Source organism: Populus alba, chromosome 10 (genome assembly GCF_005239225.2).
Source record: "Populus alba chromosome 10, ASM523922v2, whole genome shotgun sequence".
NCBI classification, from domain to species: Eukaryota; Viridiplantae; Streptophyta; class Magnoliopsida; order Malpighiales; family Salicaceae; genus Populus; species Populus alba.
Window position 1 is genome coordinate 13,047,344 of NC_133293.1, and position 12,190 is coordinate 13,059,533.

General features: G+C 31.0%; 1 protein-coding gene across 1 annotated transcript; it reads left to right on the plus strand.

The window, feature by feature from the left end:
- Positions 1-6,039: 6,039 nt before the first annotated feature.
- LOC118057893 (E3 ubiquitin-protein ligase RHA2A) lies at positions 6,040-7,073 on the plus strand. Its single transcript, XM_035070625.2, has one exon. The coding sequence runs from the start codon at positions 6,227-6,229 to the stop codon at positions 6,734-6,736; it is 510 nt and encodes a 169-aa protein (XP_034926516.1). The 5' UTR covers positions 6,040-6,226; the 3' UTR covers positions 6,737-7,073.
- Positions 7,074-12,190: the final 5,117 nt, after the last annotated feature.

Here is a 12,190-nt window from a genome sequence, read left to right on the forward strand (position 1 = left end):
AGATAAGTACATTAAAATAATCTAAATATTTTAAAAATAATATTTTTTAATAAAAAAATAAAATTTAAAAGAAACTTAGTTCCCAAACAGAGCCTTAGTATCGTGAATAGACCATCAATGCTCAACAGGGCGAGAAGTAACCGGGTGCTACATGGTTACGTGAATTAGAGGCTTTTCACATTAATTCCAATCTATATATAATTTAATGTGGATTTTTCATTATTTTTCTCGAGGACTAACTGGAATGGTGTAATCATCAACAGGGAGTGCTCAAATCACCAGCTTTTATTTGTCAAAAATTCAAATCACATAATAGTTTAATTATAAAATAAAAGTTAATTTCTTCAGTGTTGTTGTTGTTTTTATATGCATGTGGAATGTATAATGTAGTTTTTTAAATATCTTTTTATTATGTGTTTGGTTTAGAGGTATAATAATTTTTTTAAAAGTATAATCTTTTTAAAGCACAAATCACAACCCATAAAGATAAAAAAAAATACATATTTTTTATATAAATCCCACAAAAAAAAAAAAAACCATGTCTCCAAACCAACACACCGCCTATATTATTTACCACGCATCTAGAGTTATCTTGCATTCGTTAAGTAACATTATTACTTTTTATTAGAGTATGTTTTTTGTTTAAAATAATAATTTTTTAGAATAAATTTATTTTTAACATTGATACATTAAAATAAAAGATAATAAATAAAAAAAAATTATTTTTTAAAATTATTTTTGAAATATAAAAACAAATGAGTGATAACATACAATAAGGATATAGTGTTCTATTTAAAGGAATAATGTATTGTTTTTTTTTGGTAAAAACGAACAAGTGGTTTAACAAAAAGCAAATTTGTGCAAGTGGATATATCAGATCTTTCTTAAAATATCAAGATGGTCTATATCTCTAATTTGTGTGAGTGGATAGATCATATCTCTTAAATTTGTATTTTACAATAAATGGAAATTTGGCGTCCGGATTTTTTTATTTATTTTTAATCTGGAAGGAAAGCGGGGAGCTGCATTTGGATTTTGACAGGCTGTTTGTAGCAGCTGCATGTAAATTTGGATCAAATACAATGCATATTGATGGTAAGAGATTGTAAAAATGGAATGGAGAATTGTCAATTAATTCGTTCAAGTTCACAAATTTTGCACGTTTTCTTTTCACGTTTTGAGGCATATTATAACTCGGTCAACACGCAGTAATCTTCTCTAGTTCCTCTGTTTAGTGGTATAGTGTTTCTTTATTTTTTATATCAAATACATTAGACTTCTTCTTCGACTTCATCACATCCTATTCCTTTTCTTTTATTTTTTAATTTTTTTTTGAATTTAAGAATTGCTCTAATAGAAAATAAATAGAGACATACACAAGATTAAAAGGCTATAAATCATTTCACATAAGTTTTTTTTATATCGAAATATGATTGAAAATAGATATCAACACAGTTAAATCTAGTTAGATCTAAACGAGAGTCAGCTAAATTAATTTTTTTTTTATTCAAACAACATTTTTTTATTTATATAAAAAGACTCAAAACAATTTTATTTTAGAATTCTCTCTACAAACTCGATGTTAAAACATGCATATAACTATTATTAATAATTAACTTCATCCATAAAATTAATTCACTTGATGCCAAAGGCAGATAATTTTACGAGTTAAGGTGACTGTATATTATACAAGCTAAGAACCAGTCTCACAACGTTTCTTAAAGGTGGGGATAAAAGAAATTAAAGGAAAAATCGCTAGCATTTGGACAAGTAAGGAGAATTTCATCATACACACACACATACACACACCTTCTCTTGCAAGAATAGTACTTGTTAACTATGTAGGTGGTGTCCTAGTGGTAAGAGCTTGGAACCAAGATGTTTGCTCCTTCTGTGGTCTTAGGTTCGAGCCCTCGGTTGCTCATATGATGATCATTGGAGGCTTACATGGTCGTTAACTTCAGGGCCCGTGGGATTAATCGAGGTGCATGCAAATTGACCCGGACACCCACGTTAAACTAAAAAAAAAAGAAAAAAGAATAGTACTTGTTAATCGTCCGCATCTCTTTTATATATCTAGATCTCATCTTCTGCTTTTTCCCCTCTCTTTTTCCAAAAAATGAATTCCGAGTGCACACTGTACCCGTTATTTCATGAACAAAACTGTAACACAGTGACTCAAACTCTCAAATTTGTTCGTAAAAAGAAAAAGAAAAAGAAAAAGAAAAAGAAAGAAAGTAATTGGATTTTTCGTTATTTATTTATTTGAGTGAGTATTAATTGGTGGGTTTTTATGAAAAATATTGCATCTTTGATGTCAAGTATTTTATTAATTTTCTATTTGATAGGAATTTAACAATTCCAATAAGCAAAATTAAAAGTTTGATGTTGAAATAAAAAAACAATAAGAAATTAAACACTAAATATGCAGTTTTCTCAATCTAGAACATGCCGCCGAGCCAACTGTGTCAGCTGGCAAGTGCACATCAATTTGACCCATGGCTATCTCCCTAATTCACGTGCTTCCTCCCTTCTTTTTCCTTTTCCTTAACCGGCTAACCTACGCCCGCGAAGGGATGCCCTGAGAATATGCCCTAAGGAAGGACTGTACAGAAGCAAAGCTCCATAGCTGTGGTCCCTCTAGTAACAGTCTCAACTCTCATGGTGAAAAAAAAAGCTAATAACTATCAGTTCCCCCCCTCGGCGAGCACATGGGCGTGGTCCTTCAATAATTTGGTATGATCTGTTTTTGTTGATCGTTGATTGGTAAATAACGAGGTTTTTGGCAGTGCTATAAAACACTGTTCGTTTTATTTTTTTTTTAAAATTAAAATTTTAATATTTTTTTATTTCAATACAATGAAAAAATATTTTAAAGTATAACTGAACCACACCTCCAAAATAAACATGTATATACCGTATTCAACTCTCTTCCTATACATTCCTCTCGTATCAATATTCACTCCGAAAAAATAATGTTTATTTTATTTTTGTTTGTAAAATTTTGAGAAAATAGGTGGTTAATTAGTTGGTAGTGTATTTGTGCGTATAAAGTATCTATAGAACCTCCAAGTTCCTACGTGGTTAGTGGCCAACATTTTAAACATAATTAAATATTGTTGCCTCTGGTAAGATTACCGGTGTTTTTTAGTCGTTTTAGTATATAGTTTATTATTATTATTGGTGGGGAGTTAATTTTTGGCGCAATCAATTTATTAATTTTAACTCTTATAATCTAAGCTTTGATGGCAAGAATTGAAAGGGATATTTGTACAACAACATGGAACCAAATATCAAGAGCTTGGAGCTCTGTATTTATGGCAAGCTTGAGGTCACAGTCTGTTGAAAATATAATTATGATTATATTTTTAAAATTATTTTTGATATCGATAGCATTAAAATAATTTAAAAATATTAAAAAATTATCAAGTTAAAACAATTATATATTTTTTAAAATATTTTTAAAATAAAAAACAAAAATAAGTGATGAAGTCAAAAACGATGCACGCATCTTCAATCCTGGGGGACCACTGTTTGTTTGAACTATAGATGACATGCGTTCGTACGTATAACAATCTAATGGGTTTCGTGGCAAGATCTGATCACCTCCCTTTATATATCAGCAGCAACAGTACTGTCTGTATCATCAAACGCATGCAAGCTCCACGTGTTATTTGTCTGGAGGAGGCCACAAGGACACACCTCCTCTTGCTCTCATGATTCCATGCCATTACCTTCCAGAGGAAGAATTTTGACCTTTTTATTCCTTCTTCTTGGCTGAGCTGTGACTATTACTATTACATTACGTCTTGCCAAGCACTCTTCCATTTTTTCAATCTTATTTTGAAATAATTTGTCAATTCAGAAAAAAACACTTTTTATATATATGTGTGTGTGGTGTTGCAGTCCAACCTGCCATTACAATATTTAGAAAGTGTTTATAATAGTTGTTTTTTAAAAATAAATTTTTTTAAAATATAAAAAATATTTTATTTTTATTTTAAAAAATTTATTTTTAATATTAGTATATCAAAATGATTAAAAAATATTTTAAAAAATTAATTTAAAATAAAAAATAAATTTTAATGAAAAATATATTGAAACTAATTTCTAAACACGCTTTGCTATGTTTTGTACATTTGGGATATATAACATATAGATTTCCTGACGTGTAAATACTTCTACAAAAGTATAAACTATTTTCTGATTAAATACATTATAAGATGTTTTTCTATATTTCTGTATTGAGTTCTAGCTGTTTTTGTGCATTCTAATTGATCGAAATAATGTATACGAATCCCCGTTTTTTATTAATTAGAATAAATAGCTGATCTCACTATTCTATATATATAAAAAATGGAACAAAAGGATCTTCTTTTATTCCTCAACTGAAAAGAGATGTTTTGGATTGAATCGATGATGTGTATATATATATATATAATAGCAAAGAAAATTCAGACACGTTTGTTTGGCCAATTAGTACACTAATTAATTGCACTTAAAACTCACATACTTTTTCAATCCAAAATCTTAAAATATTTATTGAATAAAAAGCAAACAGCATGGATCTATTTAAATATTTTACGCTAAAAAACAAAAGTAGTAGTGTGCTGAATTATTAGAGAGCCAAGAAATATTTAATTTTATGCTAAAGTTCTTTGCCTTTTATCAGAAGTAAAATATTACTTCTCTTTTGTCTCTCAAATAAGCACTTGAGCAAAATCTTATTAAAATAAAAAAAATATTAAATTAAGCAAATAAAAATTAATAAAAATTAAACTCATTGAAAAACACTTTTAAAACTAAAAACAAACACGTCATGTACAAATATCTAATCTTATTAGGAGAACGTTTGGAAATGCAGTGCAAACCGTGTTCCCATCAATTTTGATTTTTTTTTTACTTAAATTGAGTGCGGTTTGTACATTTTGGATCGTTTTGATGTGCTGATATAAAAAATAATTTTAAAAAAATAAAAAAATATTATTGACATGCATTTCAACATGAAAAGTTATTTAAAAAGCAACCACTATCATATTGCCAAACAAACTCTCAGATCACGCAGACCCTTATAGTGTATTTCCACTTCCAGAATTAAACAAAAATACATAAAATATTAATTGATCCCTCTTCTGCACGCAAGGGAAGGTGTCCAGAGACAGCACATATATAAATTGACCATTCATTTTTTGAAAATGTATGATTATGATGATTCCATATCATCCTCCTCCTACTAACACAATTCCAGGACGTGACAGCTTAACATCCACATTAATTAGAAAACAATACTTGAATAGAGATGGATCGAGTGAGTGCATGAGAAATCAATCAATTGCTGTTCACTTATGATCATGATCAATTTTAGAGATAATAAGCTCTAATCCCTCTTCTTTCCGTGTGCTGAACTCTTCCGTGCACGTAATGTATATACAGCATAGTCAATTTACTTTTGATTAGTAAATTTTTATATGGATTTCAAGTTTGTTTATTTTTGTGTTTTAAAAATACTTAAAAAAAAAATTTCAAGTTTTTTTTTAATATTTTTCTTTTTAAATAATTCAGATATTAAAAATAATTTTAAAAAAAATTACTCCGGACTCCAAAAGACGTACTGACACCGTGTGTCCTTTGAGGGGCATTCAATAAAATTGGACGATACAGCCAGCCACCAGTTGGCCCTTCAAATATATTGTGCAAAGAATTAACTTTTCTCCACTGGTTGCATTTCAGCAAATAATCATTAATAAATTAATAGATTACTATAAAAATAAAAAGTAATTAAGATTCTATCAAGCTTGCATCGAAATCAATCGATCTGATTTTCTCATCGTAAAAATATTTCATAAGAAAATAATTAATCTCGAAATGACTGACCAATCTTTACTTGTCACCCCATTTGAAGAAGAAAACATGAAAATGTGTTTGTAGGAGTAGCAGTGGTGGTGATGATGATGGTAAACATAAAAGTAAACATGTTTTCCATAGAGAAGAGGACCCACCACACATGGCCTTTGAGGAGACCCAAAATCCCCTTCCCATTCTCTAGGCCCTCAAACTTCGACATCCATAACATCACCAACCCTCTCAACCTAATTCCACCCCCCTGTCTCTCTCTCTCTCTGGCTATTTATCAAACGCCTCTCTAGTCTCTGTATAGCATAATCATCCTCTCTTTCTTTTTATCACATAACATAAAACACTGTAAATTTTAAACTCATCCAAGAAGATGGGTTTGCAAAACCAGCTGAACGACGTGTCTTCTGAATCGATCCCGTTGCTCCTCATAGCACTCATAGCCAACTGTGTTGCCTGCCTTCGCTCTTTCCTTTTCAGCGTCTTCCACTCCGTAGGCCTTCACCGATTAGACCAGGCCCACGTTATGGATGATGGGCTGTTGGGTTCGATTGGCTCTGGCTTTGCCGGCCTCATCGTGCTCGCCGAGCAGCGTAAACTCAACCGGGTTTTTTCTTACAAGTATTGTTGCGGTGGTGACAGTAATATAAATGATAAGGGAGGATCGGATTGTGTGGTGTGCTTGTGCACGCTTAGACACGGGGACCAGGTGAGGAGGCTTGATTGCTGCCACGTTTTTCACAAGGAGTGCTTTGATGGGTGGCTTGATCATCTCAATTTTAATTGCCCCCTCTGTCGGTGGCCGCTTGTGTCCGATGAGCGCGTGGAAGAAACGCGGAGGCGCGTGGGAGCGGATGTAGTGGACTGGCTCTCCTTGAGATGATGCATGTGCATGATGGTGGTGATGATCGTTCGATGATGATAGTTGGTGAATGATCTTGTTTTTTTAACTAGACCTATTTTTACCCTTTCTATTTTGAGAAGGTTTGTGGCGGTTTTGACTGGCTGTGAACTTTCTTTTTCAACCCTTTTTCACCCCTTTCTTGGAATTTCTTAGCTACTACATATTTTTCAAGAGCTCTTTTCTGGAGGCCTTAGGGTTATTTCCTTCTCTTTTTTGCCGCTGTACATTTTCAGGTTTTCTTCTGCTATAAGAGGGCATCCCTGTGTAAAAAACTACCATTTGGTTGCTTAATTGGACGGACCTTCTTATTATTTTATTCATTTTGTAGATTATTAATGGGATGGAGTGGTGGTTATATATTGTTTATATTAATATAATAGATTCAAGACGGAGACGCCAAGGCCAAGAGAACTCTTCAGCTTTAACTCAGCTCCTCGTGTTGTTGAGCTGCAGGGTCTTGTAGCCTGAGATAAAAGGTCATTTTGCTAGAATGGTTTTGCGCGAATATGGACACTGATGATAAGAGAGCTGGTCTATCTATAATACCAGATAAATCTACACAGCAGTAAAGGACAACCTAGAATCTATCTAGGTTAAGGTCAAGGGTTTTAAGGCAACCTGGCTAGAACCCATGTGCTTTTTGCACTTGACACACATGCACGTTTGCTACCACCGTAAAGAGATACAAATAGATTTCAAATTTGATGTCCATTTTATTTTCTTGTTTTGAATTCTTTTATCTAAATGGAAAAAAGGGAGACAGCAATAAATGAGCGTTTGATGTTGTGATTTGCATTGCCTCGGTGGAGGATAAATTAATAATACATTTTCGAAAAAGCTCGGTGAGAGCCACTTAGAAAATATCTGGTAATGTAACGCTGGCTGAATGTACAATTAGCTGTTGTAAAAAAAGAAAAAAAAAACTGTCATGGTTGGTTTTTAGGCCACTTTTTTGGTTTCCGTGGCTGGGTATGGTTTCTCAAAATAATTGAGATTTTCTTCTTTTGTTTATAATTGTCTTTTTTGGATTTTTTTTTTTGATGTTTGATGTAAAAAATAAATTTTAAAAGATAAAAAAATATATTATTTTAATATATTTTTAAGTAAAAATCACTTTAATAATAACATCTATCATAATAATAAACCCTAACTTAATTTTTTTTTTTCTAAAATTCCATTGTGTCTAAAATTTAGAAATTTAGGAGTTGAAATTAGACGAATCTTAACTACGTTACCAAATGGCTAAAAATTCCAAAGATTTTGAGACTTTAAACACGGAGTTAATAAAATTTTCAGAAAAAGTAGCTTGCCATTCGAAAAACATATGGATTTCTTTCTATCTTTTCTTCTCTCTCTTTATTTTATCAAAAATATGATGTTATTAATCCTCAAAACAGTACGGACACACCATAAAATTCCTAGGACACTCGTGAAAAATACAAATATGAAAGGTGAGCCTATTTATGTAAAAAAAAAAAAAACACTTGGATAGGATATATTAAATAAAATAGATTGATTCTTCACATATCCTTCTCCGAGCTCTCCTTTGTCAAAGCTTCTCCTTGTATCTCACAAATCCAGGGATATTTAGTTTGCCATGATATTAGAAAGGCACAAAATGCACATATTATTCAATATATATATGTATGTATGTATGTATATGTTAGTTGAAGAGTCCATATATATTATTTAATATCACGCACCCTACATCGAAAGAAAAATTAAAGCTAGTCATTAATGCAAACATATTTAAACTTACTATTTCAAAAACTGAGTGTCCAGCATTAATTTGTCCATATATGTTTAATTGTATAAAACATGACCTTAGAAAACTATTGTGTCCCTAGAAAACATATTTAATCTCGCTTTTTAACGTATTTTTACCTTCAAAACTAATATAAATAAATCACTTGACATGTACATGACCATTTTATACGTGTAAAATATCTCTTATTAAGAGATAAGGAGCAGGAGAATAAGATTTGAGATTTTAATTAGAGCATTTAATACTCGATTTTGATAGGTTGCGTGTATAAATTATTTCACAAGCTAGCGGCGGGTTTTGAAAGAAACCGACATAATTTTTTAAAAATGTACTTTGGACCTATAAATTCTGAATTAGTCGTGAACAAGTCCAGTGACGTGCTTTCATCAATTTTGACCATGAAAACGTGATTAAAAAAAGAGACCGAAACGGAGTAACTCTTCAATGATAGACTGGATACAATGAAACATATAAAGATAAATTAAACACAATCCCTGAAATACGTGAAGCTATTTTCTTGTCAATTAATTATCTAAGCTTATCATGTGCTCCTCATTTTTATCCATGTTTCAACTGGAAAAAAGAAGAGGAAGAAGAAGAAGAAGAAGAAGGAACAATCACACATGGTGAGATGTGAATATTATAAATTAATTTCTTCGAGGATCATAGAATATCAGCTGATAGTTAGAAAGGCCCAAAATAAAATAAAAAATAAAAAATAAAAAATGGGAAGCGGTCAATATTTCATGGCCTGGCTTCCATCGTTAATTTTGTCTTAAAACATCTTCATCGTAATAATGTTACTTAGAGGTGTCTTTCGAAGGAAAATTACCTCGTTATGCATGAATCTATGAATTTAGGTGCACATGATTCACTTAAAATTCAATGGAAAAGAGATATATAATTATTTAAAAAAAAGGTGCCTTTCTATTTGTTAATAGAAAGCACTCGACAACATGATTGTAGTAGTTGCTTGCACGGCAGTTTCAACAGTCAAATATAGGTGCACGAAAGATGATGCCTTTCGGTATTGAGATTTAGGAATATTAATATTAATTGGAATTACATATAATTACAGTCATGGGTTTTAATTGGAACTTTAACCCGGGCTGTTTGGATGGATGGATGGATGAAAGGATCAAACAACTCATCAAATGATTAAATCGATTAGTATGCTAATTAAAGAGATGACGTGTTACTTGCTAATTAAGGATGAGACACTCACCTTTTCAACATTTAATATTTATTCAAATGATTTATAAAAGGAATAAGTTTTTTAAGTGCTTGCCATAAAAGTATAGAACAAACAACACAGTCAAAATTAGACTTGCTTTTCTAGGTTTGACCTTCCAGAAAGACAAAAGAAACATCCCAGCCACCAAGTTAAGGAAGGGATTTCTTCGAATGTTGCGTGTCCTAAAAATAGTTAATCATTAGTCCATTGATACGTGTTTCACCGTTGTTTTTTTTTTTTTTTAAATAAAAAAAATATTAAGATTTTTGTGAGAAATTTTGAAAGATGAAGCCAATCAAAATCAATTAATCATAAAAAAACTAAAACAAAACATACTAAAATCCAATTTGAAATATATCGAAAAACTCATACTATAATGTATTAAAGCGGCTCTATCAATTTAAGTTAACTTGTAATATTTTTTTATATCTTTCTAAGAAGTGGATGACCTGATGACTATATTTTTTTATTGAAAAAAAAAAATATACAATCAAATGACATGTCATTTACTAATGTAGATGTTGTGTTGCTTGTTTGTTCAAGTTTTGTCTGTTAATATGATAGCTGAAAAATCAAGACAAATTAATTTTTTGCTCTAAAAATTTTATTTTTTCAACTCATTTTAAAATTAAAACATTTTTATAGAAATTCCATAAACTAATTTATCAACCTAAAAAACTAAATAAACAGTCCAAAAATAAAAAATCAAACCAGTTAAAAATTTTCTTCCTCAACATTGATATGTTTTTCATGCAATATTGAGCTTGTAAACAACCGTTATTAAATTTCTCTCATTTAATAAAATCCGTAAACACCAAATTTAAATATCTTGGTGATAAGAATTGATATCAATAATAATTTTCTCTATTTATACTGGAATTCAATGACTCTCTTCTCTCACAAACTAGAAACTAATAATAATAATAATAATAATAAAATTTTGAATGGAAATTGAATTGTTAATTATTAAATGGACCAATTATTTATTAACTGAAAAGGAAAGAGACCAAACTAAACTTCTCAAATAAAATTTGAAGTTGTCAACTATTTTTTATTTTTATTTTTATTTTATTTTGGTTCTTTATATTTTAAATTTCACATTTTCTTAACAAAAAAAAGCAATTGGATATCAATTTATACAAAAAAAAAAATTGAGAAAAAATTAGTTTGATGAACCAAATAAAAATTTATAAGAGATAACTAATCAACCATGAGATATGAAACTATACACAGTAAATCATAAACAGTCAAATCAATACATCTCTTGATTTGTTTCGTAATTAATTTCACTTTGAATTCTTCAGCATCATCTTCGGCTTAGTTTCTAAAAATCATATTTTGCTTCCTTAAATCAAATCGAGTAGCGTATTAATCAAATCATCCCAGGTTGTTTTACGTTATCATTATCTGAAAAAAAATTTTGACATTAAATTTTTTTTGCTGGAAGCGTATCACGATCGCCTATCTAGTTCTATATCTATTGCAAAAGGAATTCTTAGTTTTGAAACAAATAAAAATGTGAATTTCCTGGTGAACTAGTCTTCATTTGCTTTGGTCCTTGCAATTCCAAGACTCGAACATATCTACCAATCACGAATATATTATTAACCGATTTACTATGTAATTCCGATAATGACAAGTCGTTCAATTTTGGAGATTGGGATGGTTCCTGTCAACTGGTTGTCTGCAAGGTCCAGCCAGGTGCTCGGAGATTTTACCTAGCGAAGGAGGGATTCCACCAAGTAAGTTGTTTTGTTTTGAGATCCTCGTAGAGAGGGGTGGTTTTGAATGAAGCGAAGATATAGTATCTCTGTTGATTCATGTATTCATAATTGTTGCAAGTTTAACAACTCTTACTGGATGGATAGCTCAGCAAGATTGCCTAGCTCATCTGGAATACTATCACTGAAACCACAACCAGAAAGTATTCTGAAAAGTTGCAGGAAAGACACATAAAATGCAATTGCTTTGATTTTTTCAAGGAAGAAGGATATAAGCCGTCTGGCCATGTAGAAAATTGGATATCTCATCTCACAGGATGTGCAAGTTTTGCAGTTCTCATAACCGTGGAGTGAGAGATCCTGTAAGGTCTGGGTTAAATTACAGGTCCCTGAAACAAAATAACCTTAAAAGCTTAAATATCAAGATTTTAAGATAGATTTTTGCAGGCACAGGACCAGTTGTGAAAATATGTATATTTCGATTATTCTTAGGAACTTGCTAAGGCAGAACTACATTTTAAATCGCTTATAAAAAACTTGTTCCTGTGAGGTAGAAATGGGAAAGTTACAAGGATCTCAATTCGGCCAGTTCTCCAATGTGGTTACTTAGATTCCCTTTAAGGCTTATGGTTGATAACCCTGAATGTATAAAATTCTTACCGGTGATCAGAATGGTCTTGCTGTAGATCAATTGTTAGAGATGATGGATAATA

Coding starts and splice junctions, on each gene's coding strand:
- LOC118057893 (XM_035070625.2), top strand. CDS start 6,227: ATGGGTTTGCAAAACCAGCTGAACGACGTGTCTTCTGAATCGATCCCG.